At 43.7% G+C, this 21,381-nt stretch overlaps 1 protein-coding gene across 2 annotated transcripts in view; it reads left to right on the top strand.

Moving 5' to 3' along the window:
* Positions 1–21,381, top strand: part of LOC129331697 (glypican-5-like) — a 622,271-nt gene that overhangs the window by 216,034 nt on the left and 384,856 nt on the right. Inside the window, exons 5-6 of one of the 2 annotated variants that reach the window (XM_054982130.1) lie at positions 3,251–3,310; positions 5,197–5,322. In XM_054982130.1, coding sequence (XP_054838105.1) covers positions 3,251–3,310; positions 5,197–5,322 — 186 coding nt within the window. The remainder of the gene's footprint in view (positions 1–3,250; positions 3,311–5,196; positions 5,323–21,381) is intronic. The other variant, XM_054982131.1, reaches the window with a different exon arrangement.

Here is a 21,381-nt window from a genome sequence, read left to right on the forward strand (position 1 = left end):
AGTTTACTTCTGTGGAGGAGAATAGGATCACACTCAATGGCTCTGCCACAGATGTTGTTGTTCAGTCAGAGGTTCTTTCACCTGATTGGAAGCAGCCTGATCCAATACTATGGAAGATCCTTCACATATTCATTTGTATGTATGCAAAGGAGCTCTTCATACAGTGGGCTAAATATGCAGATGCTGGGGGGGGGGTGACAGCAGGTGCGATCCAGCTCCCCTCTATTTATGTACACTGCATAGTATTCACAGCATATACACATGCACTTTTGAACATTTGCATAGCTTTAGAATTTCCCACGGTTAGATCCTTGTATTGTCTAATAATGCTGCTATCAGCATCCAGTGTACTTCTTGATGTATATATCTAAAAAGTCTGTTCAGAGTTGTAGATCAAATGTTAAAATATACTTTAATTGAAACTCTTAACAATCTGATTTAATTCAAGAAGCACATCTTCATATATATTGCACCAGTAGGAAGACAATCTAAAAGTTACATTGTGTGAGCAATAAGAATTTACACATGGAGTGTTTCACACTCCAGACATCTCTTTTAGATAGGGTTCCTTAACTTGAACATGGGATTCATGCCACTGGTAGGGACAGTATTGACACAGCAAAATTGCACACCTAGCAGCTGAGGTTCCAGTTGAAATAAGATGTTCAATGGATTTTTTGTTTTCTTGTTTCATTTGATACCTTGATTCATTTTGTTGGCTCATTTTCTCTAGAAAAGTTCACTTCAAATACTTTGGAGTCTGCTTATATTCCAGAACAAATCCATTTAGACCATAAGAAAATCCATAAATATTCATATGGTGTCTCATAATAGAGCAACCTAATCTATAATGTATTGGCTTAGAACTTCTGGAGTGTTTCTGTAGACAAAAGGATTTCTACCCATAGCATGTGACTTTCTCACCTCCACCTTCCTGCAGCAGCCCAACTTTTCCTGAAGTGCTTGTCTTTGGGGACAGGGAATCCCACAAGTGGCATTTTGGGGAGCGTTTGGGGTTCCAGCAAGAACAGGGATGGAAGCAAGTCATAGGCCATAAGCAGAAATCCGGCAGGAGTACTCTGGTCGATTCAGGCCTTTGGATTTTCTCCCTCTAATTCTCAAGAATATCTGAAAGAAAAAAATGATTGTCCTTAAGTTGTTTGGTGACAACACATTCATTCCATGTTTCTTTCATTCATTCAGGCCCATCTAAAATTGTGCTAGTTTCAGATGAAAATGCAGACTTTAATCCATAGTTTACTTAATCCAATATGCTTGAATCTATTTACTTAAGTGTGGTTAGGTGTCTTAACAAGCAATGTGATCTTTAATGCAAAGCCCTGTAATAAATGCAAAGGACTATTCATACATGATTTTCAGAATTAGAGCCTGAATCGTAAGGTGGTTGTATAGCCGTGTCTCTCATTAGTTCAGGTTAAAGCAGAAGTTGGTAAAACGCGGAGATATTCCAAGTGAATAAATGAAGAATATAATGAAGTGACATAAAAGATCTGAAAAAACCTTACTTTTCTGCCAAGATTGCTATACTAAATTCCCGACTGGAAGGTTTCTTTTTTGTTCCGATTCCTCTTTCCTTGCAGATGATTACTCAGCATAGCGACTTCTCTGTTTTATTAGCATCTAAATTAGTTTCCCCCTTCTCCCATCTTTATTACTCTGTGAAACTTATCTTTGTAACTATACTAGGTTGGCATGGCTAAAACTTGCACAAAAACTGCATGATATTTTGATTACTTTTAACTGTGCATGTTACACCTCTCCAGCAAATGGTAGCTTTAGTTGCTCTGCCAAACATAGTTTGGAAGAGTGCAGACAGTGGGAATCCTGCTTTCTTTTAAGCTGGTAGTTTCCCCATTTGGGCTCTACAACATCTGAAACACAAGGGCTGCCAATGTGGTGTAGTTGTAAGAGTGCTGAACTAGGATCTGAGACACCCAGGTTCAGATCTCCACTATGCTTTGAAACTTGCTGGATGACCTTGGGCCAGTCACTCTCTCAACCTAGCCTTCTTCACCAGGCTGTTGTGAGGATAAAATGGACAAGAAGAGGACAGTGTACATTGCCCTGAGTTTCTTGGGAGGGAGAGATGAGATAAAAATAAATGAGGTATGCCTCGACCTCAATCAGTGAAGTCAGATGTTTTTGTTGATTTCGGAAATCATAAGTATTGCACAGGCCTAGCATTTGGCAGCACAAGAGACTTGGCTATGATATTTGAGCCTCACTTTAATATATCCTGCACTAAACACAGGCTGGAAGTACATTCTGTTTAAAACCTCAGCATTTCGATTTTCATAGGGGAAGGCAGCAGCTGAGGTAATATGATGTCAGGATTTCACTGTATTTTTATTTCCCATGGCTCTTTTTCACCCAGTGTATGGAGATCCTCTGAACCATTACAAGCATTCGCTTTTCATAGGTTTTCCTATATAGACTCCTGGGAGTCATTTTCATTAAAATAAATCAATGAATGGAAAGTTTTTGGAAAGTACTTCCGACGAAGTCCTTTTATTTGTAGTGATTTCTGTGAGACTAAACTATCAGATACTTATTTATTTAATCCTGCCTTTGCTATGTAGTTAAGGGTGGTGGCAATGCATTTTTTACACTTTCCCAAGGAAAAAGAGACTGGGCTTTGTCTCCCAGAACATGAGTGGTTTTCCATCTGTGTCACCTACTTGCATGTTAAACTCTCATCCACAAATCATTAGTCATGCTTTATTCTTACAACCCTTCATCCATTATTTTGCATTTTGAGTCAGCTGATTAGTTCCATAGATTTATATTAGGCAGTTTAAACCTTCATTTAATAATGGTGTTTTTTTAAAAAAAATCAGCTAAAGCTACAATCCTCAGCATATTTACTAGGGTGTTAGGCCTGTTGAAATCAGCAGGATTCATGTCTGAGTATGCATGCTTAGGATTGCATGGTAATTCTTTTTAAAAAATCTATTTTAGAGAAAAGCTCAGATCTGCAAGTATAGGGCACAATCCAGCAAGAATTAAGCTTTAGATGAGCCATGCCATTTTTTTAAAAAAACTATTGATACAAGCATATTTAAATTGCATTTATTCTTTTCTGTATAATCCTGTGCATGATCTTGATTTATCTTTTCTTTCAAATAATTTATTACCTTTTTTGTTTCTCATTTCTTCATTTACCTGAATCCCTGCTTTCCCTCCTTCCCCCATTTCCTGACTGATGATTATTCTCCCTGGCCCATTCCAGTTCTCTGCCTCTGAAAGCTTCAAAGAATGACAAATCCAGAAGTTTGAAAAAAATGTCCCGGTAAGATTGAAAAAGAAGCTGACCTGCTTTGTCTGTGCATTTTACATGAGCTCACAAATGTTAAAGGCTCTTGGATTCTTTCTAGGCATACAGTAGGCTGGAGGTAGCAGTTCCCTTCTACTGAAGTGTTCCACTGAAAGAAGGTTCCTTCCACTGGAGAATGCCAGAGGAAGATTATTCATGCACTGTGGGATCTCTCTCAATGTTTTGTTTGGTGATATCATGAAATGCCTTTATAATACTTTAAAATTCATATAGAACATTCTAAAAGACACTCTATTCTTAACTTAAAACATGGTTAAAGTCGCTGAAATATTATTTTGAAATTAGGTAACTACCACCCAAACCAATAAAGATGCTTCCCCTAAACTTGTTGAAGGAATCTAAGTAACAGGGACAACAGCCTTTAAATAAATGAATGAGCTGTAGATCTTTCTAAGTTTTCAGACTCTTCATTGTTTTATTAAAGTCATGCAGTTAGACTTTGTGTCATGTAGGAATTTTATTAATAAGAATATCAATACCATTCTAGCCTATTTGTCACAGAAGCTCTTCTCATCTGGTCTGTTCAATTTATCTGTAGCAAAAGCTGAAATGGCAGTTTAAGAACCACAGGAATGACTCTGTGTTCCGTAATATAGCTCTGGACCCTTGGCAGGCAATCATGTCCATCTCTGCTATGCAAGATCAAACCAGAGATGGACATGATTGTTCCTAAGTTTCTTGTTTCTACTCTCATACCATTTTTGATGTTCTTTCAACAGTAAGGGCTACACATTTAAGATGCTGGACATATTCCATTGTTTCCTCTTAAGACGCTAGAATGTATATGGAATGAGGGGAATATTGGCATAGCTAACTAGTTACTGTTACTCAATATTTTATTGGTCTTATAATATACGTTATATATATATATAAAACTCACAGAATGTCACCAGGTGGCTCTTTGGCAGAAGTTTTGCAAATCTGGCAATTTCTACTTGGTAGGTCTTTCCTTGACCACACACAACAAAATAAAGAACAACTTTAGTGAGATTATGAGGAATTCTCTCTTGGAATACCAAAGTGGTAAATAAGGAGGTGGTAAATAACCAGCTGACCCCCATATCGGCTTGCTTCAATTACCTAGGTGCAAGTATGGATTCTGAATTAACTGTAGAATTAAGTCACCGTGCTGTTTGTGGTATGATTGAAGGGTGTCTTGTAAATTAGTTCAGGCAGATCTATCTTTAACACATTTATTCTGAAATAGGTCACAGGGGTTGCACATTGCAGTAGTTACTGTTATAACTTTGAATAATGCATTATTTTTGTGTGTCACATTTTCAAATGCATGCATTTCTCAGTTTGGAGGCAAATTTCATCTTATATAAATTGCTGTTTCTTGTAGTGAAAATCTGCTTCGGCGGAAGGGAATTTTTAGTGATGAAGCAGGAGTTGCAGAGGGTATAAACTTTCACCATCCAGAAGTTTTTTTACTGCATCTTCCTCCACCTCTTCCACCTTCTCTGGGTTCCAGACATGTGTTTGAAGGTAAAAACACATCTGTAACTCTGTGGAAGGAGGAAGCAACTTGGAGAGTGGATACATAAAAATAGTAGAGGGGTGTGTGTGTTAATTATACCCTTTCACAACAATTTTGTTGCTCAAAGTCTACACTTCCAAAGTTGCTTTTTACTATAAAAAGCAATTGTTAGGATTTAAATACATGTACGGGCGTGTAACATGAAGTTTGGCCCTCTTTATGCTCATGCTATTATTGATCAAACTAACCAGTTAAGCGCAGGCAGGCACATTATCAACACATCTATTGCATTATTAAGACTTAGAAAGCAATTTAGAGTGCCAATTAGCATTCTTGCTAATGTTGCCGTTCTAATTTCTAGGGAGTTCATCAGCTACATGAAACGATCCAGAACTCTTTACGCCTCTTTAACGGAACGACTCTGTGATGGGGATCTGGTGATGAAAGACAGCTCAACTTGCTGGAATGGAGAGGATGTTGTAGAAAGGTAATTGAGAGAATGCAGTTCATTTGGAGAATGGGTTGCTTGTTGATACATAAAGTTTTTTGCTGCTTATCTTTTCAGTGCTCCATTAAATGATAAACATTGGGAGGAGGAGATGTTCAAAATAATATTACTTTTCATTTTGCTTGTATTTTGTATTTGACATTGGATCTCTGGATAGAGGACAGGCCAGCTCATGTGACCTAGGCTGCTGAACAAGGGAAATTTTTGCATCCTGGAGAAACTCATTCTCTCTCTCTCTCCTGTGTGTGTGGTTGGAGATAAATTTTTCTACACATGGATGGGGTTAAAACCTGGAAATAGGTATCACTGATTTCAATATTATTTCCAAATGGTGTGTTTAATACAAGCACCAAGTACACTGCACATTTCTGGCTTACTGAGTCTGTTGCCCAGTCTGTTAAGACATGTAGGCTCAATTCACTTCATTAAAGATGTGAAAATGAACCTCTGCTTGTATAACAGAATATTATGTGGTTCTAGAGGTTTGTTTTTCATTACTGGTACTTATGGATCACAGAGCTGCAGTCGAAAGAAATGCTTTATCTACATTAAGTGCAACATATGTTGGATAGTGCTGAGATACTGGTTCTAGACAGAAGAACAAGAAACAATGATTTTTTTTAACTGTGGCTAGTAGATGAAACCAGGATTTAGTTTGAAAATGGTAAGTCACACTCTGGTTTTATCGCCTTCACACCAGCTGGAAGGACAGTGCTGGGGAACAAGCCAGGCTTCTGCCAGGATGCCTGCATTCAATACATTACATGAAGCCACAGAAGAAGTTGTTTGGATATAGTGCAAAGTCATGGTTTGATTAAACTAGCCATAGTTATTTTGATCAGCTGAACCCATGCAATTGTACTAACTGTGGTTGGTTGGTTGGTTGGTTGGTTGGTTGGTTGGTTGGTTGGTGTACCTCAAACCAGGATCTGAAGCCAGGTTCTGAAGATGATCTTAATGGTTTTGTATTATGTATGAAGTAGTACCCAAGTTCAGTTGTTTCCTGCCAGCACTACACTGCTGCCCTGTCTACTGAGCCACCTGACAGAGTGACTCAGAGTAACAAGATTGGCTTAGACATGAAAATGCTCTTACTCCCAGCCTGCTCTCAGCTCTGAGTCTGTCTTGCAATAGACTTCTGTCTTTATTCATACTGCCACTTTATAAAAGCCACAGTGATGCAGCAAGCTCCTTCTGTGCATCTCAGTGAAACTCTGGCCATTTTGATTGCCTGCACTCCAGCAATAAAGTGGTCTCCACAGGCACCCTGTTTATGCTTATTTCACAGAAACAATGAAGTTGCGGGGGAGGGAAAGCAAACAGGGCTGCTTCTCCACATGTACCCTGACTCAAGACTCCTTTTAAAATATAGCATTCACAGCTGTTCCTGATTATTTGCTTGCCTTAAGTGCATTTAACACAATGTACCAGTGTGTTTATTTTGTGAGTGGAACTGGTATGGGCCTGTGGGTTCTTCCACAACATTTGCTGTTTTGGACTCTGTGTAAACACTCCAGTATGTTATTGGCAGGTAGGGTATGTGTCAAGTCAAAAACTGCCTGGAAATGAGAATTAAAAGTTGGCATGGGGTCCAATATCTACTGCAGGTGTCAATATGTCAGGGAGCAGAGATGTGTTGCTTGAATGAGCGTGTTTAGTTCAGTGTTGCCAACCTCCAGGTGAGACTTGGAGATCTGCAGGAATTACATCTGATCTCCATACTACAGAGATCCGTTCCCTGGAGAAAATGGCTGCTTTGGAGGATGGACTGTATCACATGATGCCCCTCCCTCAAACACCTCCTCCTCAAAATGTCAAGGAATTTCTCAGCCTGGAGCTGACAACCCAAATTTAGTTGTGTTTCTGTACACTGAAAACAGCAGCAGGTAGTTGTTTTCCATATGTTTATTGTTTTGTGAAGAAGGAGTTAATGTGAAAGCCTGGCAACTTCTTTCATTAGCCTGGGTGTGTGGGAGGAGGGGCTTGAAAGCTCATTGCATTCCAAGAGCAGCCAGTTTCTTGAGAGGAAATTCCCTGTCCTCATATTGCTGGTGGCCAATGGTGAGTGAGTTCCTGATGCAATGAGGTTTTGTCAACAGTGGGCACCATGAGGCAGACTGGGATTAGGGTTGCCATGTCTTCTAGGCAACTGGCAGAAGGAGAGGCAGTACTCCCCACCTCCGTGCAATGACATCATTTCCAGAAGTGACATTGTCATGCTGGCCATAATTGGCCCCACGCAAAGCATAGGAGCACTCCCATGGCCAGCATGATGACATCACTTCTGGAAATGACATCAGAGTGCCTGGCTGGGAGCACACACACCACACATTTCACAGATTGCCAACCAGTGACAGGCAATTTCTAGGCAGCTTACTACCATCCACTAATTACTGGACCCGAATCATGCTCTTATATGATAAATGTAACTCTCATGTGATGGATTAAATGTATGGAATCTGTATAATTCTTCTTCTAGCACTGAATATTGCTAAGCATGCCAAACAAAGTGAGAGTAGTTGGGCTTCTTGGTCCCTTATATCTAGAGCTTCAGTTTGGAAAAAACTTTGCAAATAGGAAATATCTGGAGTTAAGTCAGAAAGAATTCTGAGCAGAAATGGGCACGTGCAAATCTGAGCTCTTTTAGACTGACAGAAGCTATGTAGGAGCCAGTAGAGAGACAGCCTGTCTCTTAGCCATGATTTCCTCTAGTCAAGGTTCTATCTTACCAGGTCTTCCACTGTGGCAGGAAACCCCCATCCTCTGCTCACTGTCTTTTTCACTAATAGAAAATGTGGGAGGGGAAGAGCCAGTTTGGTGTAGTGATTAAGAGCGCAGGACTCTAATCTGGAGAGCAGGGTTTGATTTCCCACTCCTCCACTTGAAGCCAGCTGGGTGACCTTGGGCAAGTCACAGTTCTCTGGAGCTCTCTCGGCCCCACCCACCTCAAAGGGTGTTTTGTTGTGGGGATAATAATGGCATACTTTGTAAACCGCTCTGAGTGGGCATTAAGTTGTCCTGAAAGGTGGTATATAAATCAAATGTTGTTGTTATTATTATTTGCCCTGAGCCTGCTTGCGGGGAGGGCGGAATATAAATACGATAAAATAATAATAAAAATATTATTATTATTATTGTGCCATTCACCTCTGATGCAAAACCAGAAGTGATGTGATGACATAGTAAAATCCCTATTATGCGAATACAGTGATGTCACTTCTGGATTTATGCCTCCTCCTTCTCCTAATCTTAGCTTTGTTTTGAAACCAAGTTTAAAGCTGGCTAGTAAGCCATAGTTAAAGAACTATGGTATTAAGAATGATTAACCTGATGTAACCTTTGTCCCTAGTTGAGACAGGGGAAATTCAAGCTTGAGAAGGCAGAAATTAGAGCCCTCCCCCCCACACACACAACTGGTCCCTAATTTCTTACCTACAGTTGAGAGAGGACACACTATATCCATTTGTACTTTCACAAAGTAAAACCAAAATGACAGACAAATGTGGTGACACAGTATTTTGTGTTGAACAATTACTTGACTTAATATCCATTCAAATCTAAACTGATGTGACAAAGTCAGACACAACTTTAACAAGCATGGCATGACCTTTGCGACAATGTGAAGATCATCATTGTCCCAGATGGCATCACAGCATGGAAAGCTTTTGAGTGTTTACAGTGTTTACATTTGGCACAGTCTGTGTGTGCTTTCTTGCCGTGCATTCTGTTTATAGATCCTCAAGGAATTCATTGCAGTCTTGTTTGCTTCCAATTCATTTATTGTTCTTCTTCACCTTACCAGGAAGAAGTGTCTCATGGAGACAATGTCTCTTTCACAAAAGCCTCTTGGTGGGTTGGGAGGGAGATGGGATACATTTCAGCAGGGGTTTCTGATCAAAATCATAATCATTTTACAAAACTGTGACAAAAATACCCTGGCTTGAATTTTCAAGTACATTCTAAAAATGTAAGAGTGCTTCATACAGCATCTAATATCCAATTAAATCAATCAGCTGATGAGACTCTAGCATGGAAATTCTTCATTAGAAGACTTGGCATTATAAAATAAATTGTCCAAAAAAAGCTAAGCTCTTGATTATTTGCATTCAAATTCCATGCATTTGTCATGGCAAAGCAGTGGAAATTTCCACCAATGTGATATTTACCATGTATCTGTAGCAGTAAATAATAAATATTATGATGGTTTGCAGTCCACTCTAAGCAGGTCTACTCAGAATCTTATCCTACTCAAGTCTGTTTAATTATTAGTCCCAAGAAAGTATTCTTAAGATGGCACTGTTGGTACTGAAGATTTTTGCTTGCAGAATCAGTGGGTGCATGTTTTGTATACATGAAGTCCCACATTCAGTGCATAGCATCCCTAGCAAAACAGTGGATAGATCTCTGCTTAAGAGAATGTGGAGAGCTGCTTCCAGAAGTCCTTTACTAATTATCCATCCATGCACTGAATGACGGTATGGGCGGGGAGAGCGGGCAAGAGTTGTGCTAACCCCATCCATGCCCACCACATGATCTCAGGTCATCTGCATGGTGTGAATGTGTGCAGGAAGTGTCTGCATGTACAGTTCCTCACCGTGATCAGTAGTATTAAGAAAGCAGTGTCACTGATTATGGAGAGGGAGTGTATGGGCAGTTCTTCCACTGTTTGTGCTGTGCAGACAACTTGGCAATTGCAAGGAGGTGGGGGCAGGACCTAGGGCTGCCGGGTCCCCCTACCCTCCCAGCAGGAGGGCAGGGGACTTGGCGTTTACTTTTCTGGCATTCCCTGGTTTTCCTTGCACATGTGCTATGCACATGCATGCTCCTACGCCTATGCAATGACATCACTTCCGGGAGTGATGTCATCATGCAGGCGTGGGAGTGGTCCTGAGCTTCTCAGCAAGCTGATTTGGGCTCCAAATGGGCACAATTCAGCCTATTTGGAGCCAAAATCGGTCCACTGAGAAGTGCAGGAGCACTCTCAAGGGCAACACGATGATGTCAGTCCTGGAGGTGACATCGTCATGCTGCCTCGAGAGTGTGCCCGAGGTGGCATTCCACCACCTTTCCTTCCCTGCTCGCTAAGTGAGTAGAGGTAGTCGGTGGAGGGTGGTAGTGGGGAATCTCCTGCCTCCAGTGGAGGGGATAGCATCCCTAGAAGGACCAGTTCACTAATGCCCAATCTCCCTCTTCATGTGTCCAGTCAGTACCTGTTAAGGTCTACTAAACAGGGTTAAAGAGACCAGGGTCCTGATTGAGGAAGCTTCTTATTTCTCAGTCTAGCCCAAAACATGGTCTCCTATGCTGATATGGCCTATCTGTATCCACACCACATTAACATTACAATAACATTAAAACTAGACTACTGTAAGACATTTTACATTGCTCTCCCTTTGAAGCCAACTCAGAGTTGGTGCAGAATACCATTGCTTGGTTATTATCAGGATCTAGACAGAGCATGCATATTACACACATTCTCCACTCACTCCTTTGGGTGCCCATCAGTTACCGGGCTTAATATAAGCTGTTGAATATAAGCTATATGATAACATACAAAGCCCTTCATGGCCTTGGTCTCTCATATCTGCAGAAGCACTTCTCCACTATGCTCTAATATGACAGCCTCGCTTATTTGAGCTGGGCCTTTTGCAGGTGCCAACCTGTAAATGGGAAAAATCAAAAACTGCCCATACACATTCTTTTTCTATTATGGAATGGCCTGCCTAATTATAACCTCTTTTTTGTTTGGGTTCTATGGAGCTAAATTAGAGACCAAACTTGCAAAAAAAATTTAAGTTAACAAATTTCTTTGAAGTAAAACCTTTGAAGTCAGAACAATTCAGCTAGATTTTTACAACCAAACGCATAGGTGCAACAAAGAACAGAAATTTGTAGCCAATAATTTCTTTGAGTTCAACTACGTAACTAGTTGTCTCTTGACACGACTAGAGGTGGGCACGAACAGCAAAATGAACAAAAAAAAGCCACAAACAGCCCAATCTGCTGTTCGAGATCAAGCTGTTCATGAGGCCCCATTCTAAACAAACAGGTGGTCGTTGCAAGTCTCGTTCATTGCTGTTCATTAAGCCAGACAATCTGGCACCTGCAATCAATTCCCTTGGCAACGTAGGCAGGGATTGTCTGAACTCCTGCTGTTGCCCTGGAAACCCCAATCTGAGCCCAATTTAGCTTGATAGGCAGTTCTCCCTCTGAGTCGGAGGACATCCTGGGTGTTTCCCACCGTCCAATCGGGGAGGCAGGAAAGTTGATCTTTCTTCCTCTTCCTGTGGATGTATGTGGGAACACCCCCTTTGCTTTCAGTTCCTTTCCTGCCTCAGGGGAGAGCAGTTTGCCTTAGGCTAGCTCTTCACTGCCTTTCTGATTTTCTATCTACACTTATTACCCTTTCTATTTCTTCCTCTTCTTTCTTTTGCCTCAAGTTTTCTTATTCCCATTTCTCTCTTCTCCTGTACCTCCCCGTCTGAATCGGCAAGGAGAAGAGGGAAGTATGAAATCTGAGATGGCCTCATCGGATTCGGAAGAGAGCTTCCTAGAGAGGGCAAGCTACCCCCCGGGAGCTGTCTTACCGATGGCGGGGGTATGCTCAGCCGGCGCCGGCTCACCTTGTGAGGCAGAGCGGCTCCCCGGCGAGAAGACTCCTTCAGAAGATAATCAGCCCTCTCAGAAATGGCCCCGTCTCCAGCAGAGGGAGCCTCGGAGCTCTAGAGGCCTAAACCAAGAGGCCTTCGACAGCAGCGACGGAGGAGGCTGCATTTTGGCGGCAAACAACGGCGCGGCTAGCGTTTTCCCGCCAAAGCCGAATGATGCGCTTCCCAACCTCCTGGCGGGAGAAATGGGACTCAATCGTGAGTTGAATCTTCAGGAGAGCCAAGTAAGTGCCGCTTACCTTACTATGCCCCCTGAAGTGATGGGTTTTCTTCGTCAGACCATGAGAGAGGAGATCCTGGCTCTTCGTAAGTCCGAGCAACTTCAACCCTCTCAACTTTCCTGCTCCAAGGGACATCGGGATGCCCAGGAGAGTTCTGCCATGCCTTGGCCCACCAAGGCAGCAAGAAAATCCAATGCTAATCCCAGGGGGGTTGGTAGAGACTGGCCTGCAGAGGCTCCCTCCCCCAGTGAAGATTCAGATGGTGGGGACTTCCTCTCTGAGGAAGATCAGGAGGAAGAATCCTCTAGCCATGAACATTCTAACAGACTGTTCCAGGCTGATGATTATCAATATCTTTTAGCTAAAACCCTTTCCGCTCTTGAGCTCCAGGAAACATCGAGGGGGGAGGAAGAGTCATCTCCTGGGGACCCTAAGTCCAGACCTAAGGGGAATAAAGAGTTTTTCCCTAGATCAGAAGAGAAATCTAAGGTTTTTCCCTTTCCTGAATACTACGAAAAACAATTGATGGCTGAGTGGGCCACTCCAGCCTCTTGCAAGCATTTCTCTAATAATGTTAAAAAGTTATATTCTCTTCCCAAATTTGCCACTGAGCTCTTGCAGGTTCCTGCCGTGGATGCACCAGTGATAGCCCTGCAATCCCATGGGCTTCTGTCTGAGGACGGCCAAGGGGCTATTAAGGACAGCCTGGACAAAAAGGGAGACATAGCTCTGAAGAGAATGCATGAAGCCCTCGCTATGGCAATTAAAGCTTCAGCCATCGCATCGACAGTCTCCCGTGCCTCGGTGGTCTGGGCCAGACGTCTTATAGAGTTATTGCCTGACAACAACAAACGTCTCTTGGAAGGGGCAAATAGGATGCTGAAAGCAAGTACCTTCATGGCCGACGCCACACTAGACGCGATGTCCTTCTGTGCCAGGGCCATGTCATCTACTACGGTCACCAGACGCATGTTGTGGCTTAGAGCCTGGCAAGCAGACATTCAATCTAAAGTCATACTGTCATCTTATCCGTTCCAAGGAAGAAAGCTGTTTGGTGAACAACTGGACAAGATACTAGTGGAGACAAAAGACAAGAAGAAAGCTCTACCTCGATCGCTTAGAGGGAACGAAAGACACACATTTCGCTTCCAGCCCTTCAGGACAAACCACACCTTGCCCAGACAGCGACACGAGAACAAGAGAAACTGGTCTTTCCCGAGATCACAGTCACGAAGAGGTAACTTCTCGTCCAGACCTCACAAGTCCATGGGAGCCCGTGGCTTCAGGCCTGACACAGAGGACAAAGGTCAGAAGCCCTGACTCGAGGGAAGCCCCGGTAGGAGGGAGACTACTTCTGTTTCGTCAGAGCTGGGCGGATTCCCAGGCGGATGCCTGGGCCATGGAAGTAGTATCGTTTGGCTACTCAATAGAATTCTCCTCTCTCCCACCGGAGCGTTTTCTATCATCTCCACTCAAGAAAGACCCAACCAGAAGTGCGATTACAATCAAGGCCGTGCATCATCTGTTGGACATCAGAGCCATGGAACCGGTTCCTCAGCACGAGAGGGGCACAGGAGTGTACTCCATCTTCTTCACCGTGCCCAAAAGGAACGGGGACTGGAGATCCATCCTGGATCTGAAGTTTGTCAACCGCTTCATAAAACTGAGACACTTCAGGATGGAGACCCTGCGCTCCATCGCGGAGGCTCTGCGCCAGGGAGAATACTTGACATCAGTGGACCTGACGGAAGCCTATCTCCACGTGCCAGTGGCCCCTCCTCATCGGCGTTTTCTAAGATTCTGTGTCAACGGCAAGCACTTCCAGTTTCGCGCCATGCCTTTCGGCCTTGCCACTGCGCCAAGGGTATTCACGAAACTGTTGGTCGTCCCGGTTGTCAAACTACGGGAGATGGGTCTGCACCTACATCCATACCTCGACGACATTTTGATACGGTCGAGTTCTCAGGAAGCGTCGATCAAGGACACAGACTTAGTAATACAGGTGCTGGAGCAGCATGGCTTCCTGATCAACAGAACCAAATGCTCATTGCAACCATCGCAAATCCTGGAACACCTGGGACTGTTAGTCAACACGCGATTATGTTCCTTCTTCCTTCCAGAGGAAAAGATCAAGAAGACCAAACAGAGGACAGCCGTCATCATCAAACAACGCAAGTCCTGCATCATGGAACTGACAAAATTGCTGGGTCTCCTTGTAGCCAATTCAGAAGCTATTTTCTGGGGATGTTTTCACACTCGATCTCTTCAAGCTCTTCTACGACCTTATCAACACCACATTGCTCAAAAGAGATCTATCAGAATACAAGTTCCTCTATCAGTCAAAAGCAGCCTTCGTTGGTGGACCATCGACTCCAACCTCCGACAAGGCAAGGGATTCCTGACTCCACAGCCCATCCAGGTGTTCACGGATGCGAGCCTCTCGGGTTGGGGAGCATCGATGGACGGATGAATCGGACAGGGTCGATGGTCTCCGATCGAACAAAAGTTACCGATCAATGTGCTGGAATTGAGAGCGATCTATCTAGCTCTCATTCAGTTCCAGGATCAACTAGACTCACAACACGTTCTCATCCGCATGGACAACGTAGCGGCGAAAGCCTATATCAACAGGCAAGGAGGGTCCAGGTCATCACGTCTTCAGAAGGAGGCACACAAGATCATCAGCTGGGCAGAGGACAACCTTCTTTCGCTACAAGCAGAACACATCAAGGGAGTACTCAATGTGGAAGCAGACTGGCTGAGCCGGGAGTCTCTTCACCCAGGGGAATGGTCTCTCAACAGGGAGACCTTCAACCTCCTCACAGAACACTTCGGCACTCCAACGGTGGATCTGTTCGCCTCTCCACGGAATCACCAAGTACGGAGGTTCTTCACCAGATACTTCCACCCAGCGGCGGAGGGCACAGATGCCATGACATCGCTGTGGCCCAGAGGCCTGCTATATGCCTTCCCTCTCCTTCCAGTGCTGCCCAGACTACTGAGACGAATCCAGGACCAGGCAGCAACACTGATTCTCGTAGCCCCATACTGGCCCAGAAGGCCTCGGTTCTTGACTCTGCTATCGCTGTCGACCCATCCCCCATTCCGCCTGCCAATACGCCCGAATCTACTGCTTCAGGGACCGTTCTGGCATCCTCACCCGGAGTGTTGGTCTTTGACCGGCTGGAGATTGAGCGGAGATCGCTACTTCAAGTAGGTTATCCGACAAAGGTCGTGGACACCATGCTAGCTTCAAGGAAAAGATCTACGAATAGGATCTACAATTCAACATGGAAAGCCTTTGTTCGCTGGAGCAAACGTAAGAAAATAGACCCAATGTCCCCAACGATTCGAGACATCCTGGGTTTCCTACAAGAGGGGTTGGACAGAGGCCTAAAACCTCCTACCTTGAAGAAGCAAATGGCGGCTATCAGCTCAATAATTCCTAGAATAGGAACGTCTTCATTGTCTACACATCCTCATATTAAAAGGTTTCTTCGGGGAGCTACCCTACTGAAACCCTCTGTAGTGCATCGCTTCCCGACCTGGAGGCTACATATTGTGCTCAAGGCTCTCACTAAATCTCCTTTTGAGCCCTTGCGTGACATCTCTCTCAGATGGCTAAAATTAAAGACAATATTCTTAGTTGCGATTACATCAGCACGTCGGATCTCTGAGCTGAGTGCACTGTCCATCAGGTCAGATCTATGCATTTTTCACAAAGAGAAGGTGGTTCTCAGGATGGATCCTTCCTTCCTCCCCAAAGCCTATTTGACTTTTCATCGAGCACAGGAGATTGTCCTTCCATCGTTCTGTCCGGACCCTAAGCATCCCAGGGAATGAGACTGGCACACCCTTGATGTACGCAGGGCACTCAAGGCGTATATTATCAGGACGGAAGTATTCCGCCAAACACAGTCACTATTCGTCAATATTTCCACTCCTAAGTTAGGACAAAGGATGTCTTCTTCTTCCATTGCCTATAGTATCAAGACCTGCATCAGCGAGGCATACAAGGCTCTCAGGTTGGAAGTTCCAGCTGGCATCACGGCGCATTCTACTAGGAGCGCAGCTACGAACGCGGCCTTCAGGAGGAATGCCTCCATAGAAGAGGTCTGCAAAGCGGCTACGTGGTCCTCAGTGTCAACGTTTGTCAAACATTACCAATTACATACGTACTCGTCGGCGGACGCAGCATTTGGTAGAAGAGTCCTGCAACACGTCGTAGAGGACGAAGATCATCTCCCACCCGAATCATGAAGGGACTGCTCTGGGAGCACCCAGGATGTCCTCCGACTCAGAGGGAGAACGGCCCCTTGGATACTCACCGTTAAGGGTCCTTCTCCTCTGAGGTAAGGAGGACATCCTGCCCTCCTGAGCTCTTCGTCCTCTGTCTGAGTGTTTACTAATATGATCCTACTCACTCTCTTCTACCTCTGAACTAATTAATTAACGGCTACAGTTTGTCTGTTTCTCTACCTTGTCTAGTAGTTTAAAGTTATGACAGGGTTCGTAGTTAGTAACAGTTGACGCTGTTCTTTACTTACAAGTTCTTATCGTTTCAGTATTAAAGTTAGTAGAGTTATTTGCTGTATGGACTGCTGTGGGGAGACCTCCGGAACTGAAAGCAAAGGGGGTGTTCCCACATACATCCACAGGAAGAGGAAGAAAGATCAACTTTCCTGCCTCCCCGATTGGACGGTGGGAAACACCCAGGATGTCCTCCTTACCTCAGAGGAGAAGGACCCTTCACGGTGAGTATCCAAGGGGCCGGTCTCCCTTCCAAGTATGGAGCTCCAAATTTATTGCAACAAGGGAGCAAAGAGCAGGGGGGAGGATGAGGGCGCCCAACTCTGGCTTTCAGTCTTTGCAGACAGTGGAGAGGGAGAGACAGCTGCTGTTAGCGTTTTGATAGAGAGACAGGGAGAGTGCATTGGAACTTGTGGTGGGATAGGGATCTACCCCTTCAGGTTCCAGAGCTGCTGCCAGGCTCTGGGGCCAAGCTATTATTTATTATTGGTACATTTCCTTCTGTCTGCTCAGGTCAGGTTTCTGGGAGTAGTTCAGTAGGGATCTTGACCAAACTTGGATGAGGGCTGGAGGAGAGCCTGCTGGGCCCCACAAAGATCCAACCATGAACATATTCATGAACAGGTCATGTTCGTAAATGTTCATGAGTCCCTGTTTGTGGATGGCAACAAACAACGAACCTCATGTTCATTTTTTTTCTGTTCGTGCCCATCTCTAGACATGACTTCAAGGTGAGCAAAGTCCAACTTTCTTTGTCCACCAAGTGCCAGAGTCCCTTGCTACAGAAAATATGGAAACAGCCTGGAACCCAGGCTTCTCTCTTACAGCTCTGCAATAACAACATGATTCTAGTAATAATACCAAACAAAAAGTACCCCTCCCACTTTTTACTCATTAGTTTTCACATACAATGTTTTTCTAGTTACCTTATTCAAGGTGATAAGAGCTCATAAAAGCTTATCAAGCTCCCTAACCACTGGCCTTTTTATTGACTGCTCAGCTCGAGTCCAGACAATCACTCCACTATAGGGCTAAACTAACCAGCTTATGGGCGTTACATGATAATGGTGGAAAGTTCCCACTCTTGTGGTATTTCACAACCAGGGCTGGTGTGCCCATTGAGGCCAGGTAGGTGGTGGCCTCAGGGCACGAGGGCACCGGAGGGGGTGTTGGGGGTGGAGGCGCACACCGCGGAGCTGGCGTGGCTGGGCCGCAGCTGCTGCAGCCAGCCAGCCCCGTGCTGCTGCCACCGCCACATGCCCCCAGCTGGGCACAGCAGCCACGAACCAGCCATCCGCCGGCCAATGCCTGCGGCTTGCGCTGTGTGATGACGTTATCTGAAAAACTTCTTGGTCTCTAAGGTGCCACTGGACTTAAATCCTGCTGTTCTACTGCAGACCAACATGGCTACCCACCTAAAACCAGTGAGAAACGTGACTATAAATAACGCAAATAAAGAAACAAAATAAAATGTATTTATGTAAATGTTGACATCTGAGGCATGCTTAAGTTCACAGAACCAGTTGCAGTGGGAAACATGGAAATTTACCAGGTATATTTGTGGAGTACGTGTCACTAAAATGACTCAGTGGCCAAGTGTTGGTAATTATAAAATGAAAAGGTGCTTCTGAAATTTTCCTAACCCATATTTCTCCCGGGTCTACATGAACTTGTTTATACAGTGACTTTTGTTCTTTGTCCAGTGGCAGCATGCTTTTCAGCGGCAGCACCTTGCTTATGGAATGCCCTTCCCCTTGAGGCTTTCCTGGTGCCTAAGCTACTCTTTTAGGAGACAGGCCAAAATGTTCCTCAGATGTTTAATTAAGGGATTGATCTTTTAACACCATTTTTATAGTGTGTTTTGGGCCTCAAAACTGTTATTTTAAGCTGCTCAATGATTTCAGCTTTTATTCTCTGGCTGGGTTTTTAATGCTGGGTTTTAGTTAACAACTTAATATGATTTATGTTTTTATGATGTTTTATTGTGTCTATTCAGGCAGGTTTCCTACAGAGGTGGCATACAAATTTTCTAAATAAATAATAATAGCAACAATATTTTGCACAGAGTGTACCTACTCTTCAATTCTATGTTTCCAATGCACATGTGCACATCAAAAACTACAAAAAAACGGTATTGATTAGGCAGATTCTTTTTGTGTAGTGTTTTACCGAAGCACAGGACTGCAAGCGAACATTAATAAAGCTCTACAAAAAGAATCTGGATACTATCATTCATACAACATTTTATTCCTGTACTCATAAATGCTGATGACAGAGAAGGGAGGAAATGAAAGAATGGGAAGCAGTTACAAACTCTGCATGATCCAGTTTCAGAACAATAGAAAAGCAGAGCAAGGGAAATCAGATCATGTCTCCTAGTTCCAGATTACCTGTAATAATGACAATAATTTCAAAATATACATATATTGTATTCCTCACCTTTGCAAGAGTCTAACCAACATAATGTGCCTCAGACATTTCAAGTATTACAAGTAGAATGATTAATGATATGACACAGAGATTATCTGTCATCACCAACTTTGCTTTTATACAGCAGAGCAGCAGCTCTTTTTCCATTCTCTTTTATCACTAATGTAGGTAGGAAAAGGAGGTCACTAGTGGAGAACAGTGAAAGAAAAATGTCCAACTTCTTGGGACATGAATCTCTAAATTACATAGCCATTGCTGCAGTTGTGCATTGTGGATTCAAGCCTCAGTTTAAAAACTTGCAAGCACCATGATATGCACTGAGCAAGCTTTTGTACATGCAAATTTCCCTGTTCATTTCAATAGAATTGGGAGCTCTATATGTGCAAAGGAATTTGTATTGCACACAGAGTACCTCCTTTACTGAACTCAATAAAGACCTTCTAGGAGGGAAAGTTCTGTGTGCACATCACAACCCCAGCAATCACACAATCACACCAACAGTGCATGCCTTATTGTTTTTTTTTATATATAAATTTTATTTTTAATTACTAACCACAAAAACTACAAAGAAGGGAAAACGGGAACAGGGGGAAAGGGAAGAAACAACATATAAAAACACAGACTACATCTACAAGTATTGCATTCCCTTCATAATACAATTATTTAAAGTTAAACTTTCTAATATGCTATTAGATAGGTAGATCTTATATACGAACTACAGTCAGGATCAGGTCTTCTCCCCCCCCGCCCCGCGTCTCAGTCGCAGCTCTCTCTGAACAGCTACAGTAGCTGCGCTCACTCCCTCCTCCCCATTTCCCCCTTCAGATCCTAAATCTTCTCCTTGCTGAAACTCTTGATGATTAAACACAAAGTCCCTCAGCTGTGCTTCCGATGTTATCTTGTAGGCTTGGTCTTTATAACTGAACCAGATGCCTTCCGGAAATAACTATTTGTATTTTATTTCACGCTTCCTCAGAAGAGCTGCAAACCTTTTATATTTGAATCTTCTTTTCCGAGCTAAAAATGGAACGTCCTTCAATATCTTAACCTTGTTACCCAGAAAGTCCAAGTCCACATTGTACGAATTATATAAGATGGTGTCCCGAGTCTTCTTAGATGAAAAATCAATAATAATCTCGTGAGGCAGCTGACGCTTCGTTGCATATTTTGAAGATGTCCGGCGGACTTCCAGAATATCGCCTTTTAACTCTTCCTTAGTTGCCTTTGCGAATGACGCCAAAAGTTCCGACACCAAATCCTTTAAGTTTTCACTTTCCTCCTCCTTCACATTCTGAAGGCGCAATACCGTCTGAGCATGATCCACTTGTAACCCTATCAATTGATTCTCAAAAAGCTTTACTTCTTTGTTTGTTACTTTCATGAGTAGTGCGTTTTCCCAAGCAGACTGCTCTGCCCCAGACGCTATGTCTTTAATGGTTTTCACTTCGTTCTCATCTGAGCCAACCCTTTGAGCGATTTCATTTAGCTTATCAACAAAGGGCTTCATAGCTTCAACGACTGACCGTTTAACCACCTCTTCAAGAGACTCTCCCCTACAAAGCAGCCGAAACACATTTGCAGACAGCAGGGCTCTGCTTTTTCGTCGCCATCTTAGGGGGGGGGGGAGTCCGCCAACTAAGTTCCAAAACTCAATGAAGGGGAAGATATCCGAACCTTCTTAGCTTCAACTCCCACCAATCCTTTGCATACGCTTAGAATAACAGAAGGGATTCGCTTACTTTCAGGTTTTCACCTTAAATCTGCTTGTTGCCGTTCTCCATGGCCCGGCAGCACGCGATGTGCTGCGCAATTCTGCCGGCCTCCGTAGGAGCAAACGGGCAATTTACCCCCTGCATCGACTTCAGGGGGCTCTTCCCGCAGCGCTCCAGACCCTAACCCCCTCACTGGGAGTCCTGGGGGTTAACCCTCGCAGGCCAACCACCCGGTCAGGCTGCTCGGGCGCTTCCTCCCGGACCTGCGGAGAGGAGCGTCCGACATGGCCGGGAAAACAAAACCGAATCAGTGCATGCCTTATTGTTGTTGTTGTTTGTTTATTTATAGTCTGCCTTTCTCACTGAGATCCAAGGCAGATTACATACTACAAGTGAATACCATATAATCAATAGCTAGGATATTCGTAGAGCAAAAATACAATATGATCAACAGTTAGGGCATTCAATGTAAACAGA

The sequence above is a fragment of the Eublepharis macularius genome, chromosome 6, assembly GCF_028583425.1.
Source record: "Eublepharis macularius isolate TG4126 chromosome 6, MPM_Emac_v1.0, whole genome shotgun sequence".
Taxonomy (NCBI): domain Eukaryota; kingdom Metazoa; phylum Chordata; class Lepidosauria; order Squamata; family Eublepharidae; genus Eublepharis; species Eublepharis macularius.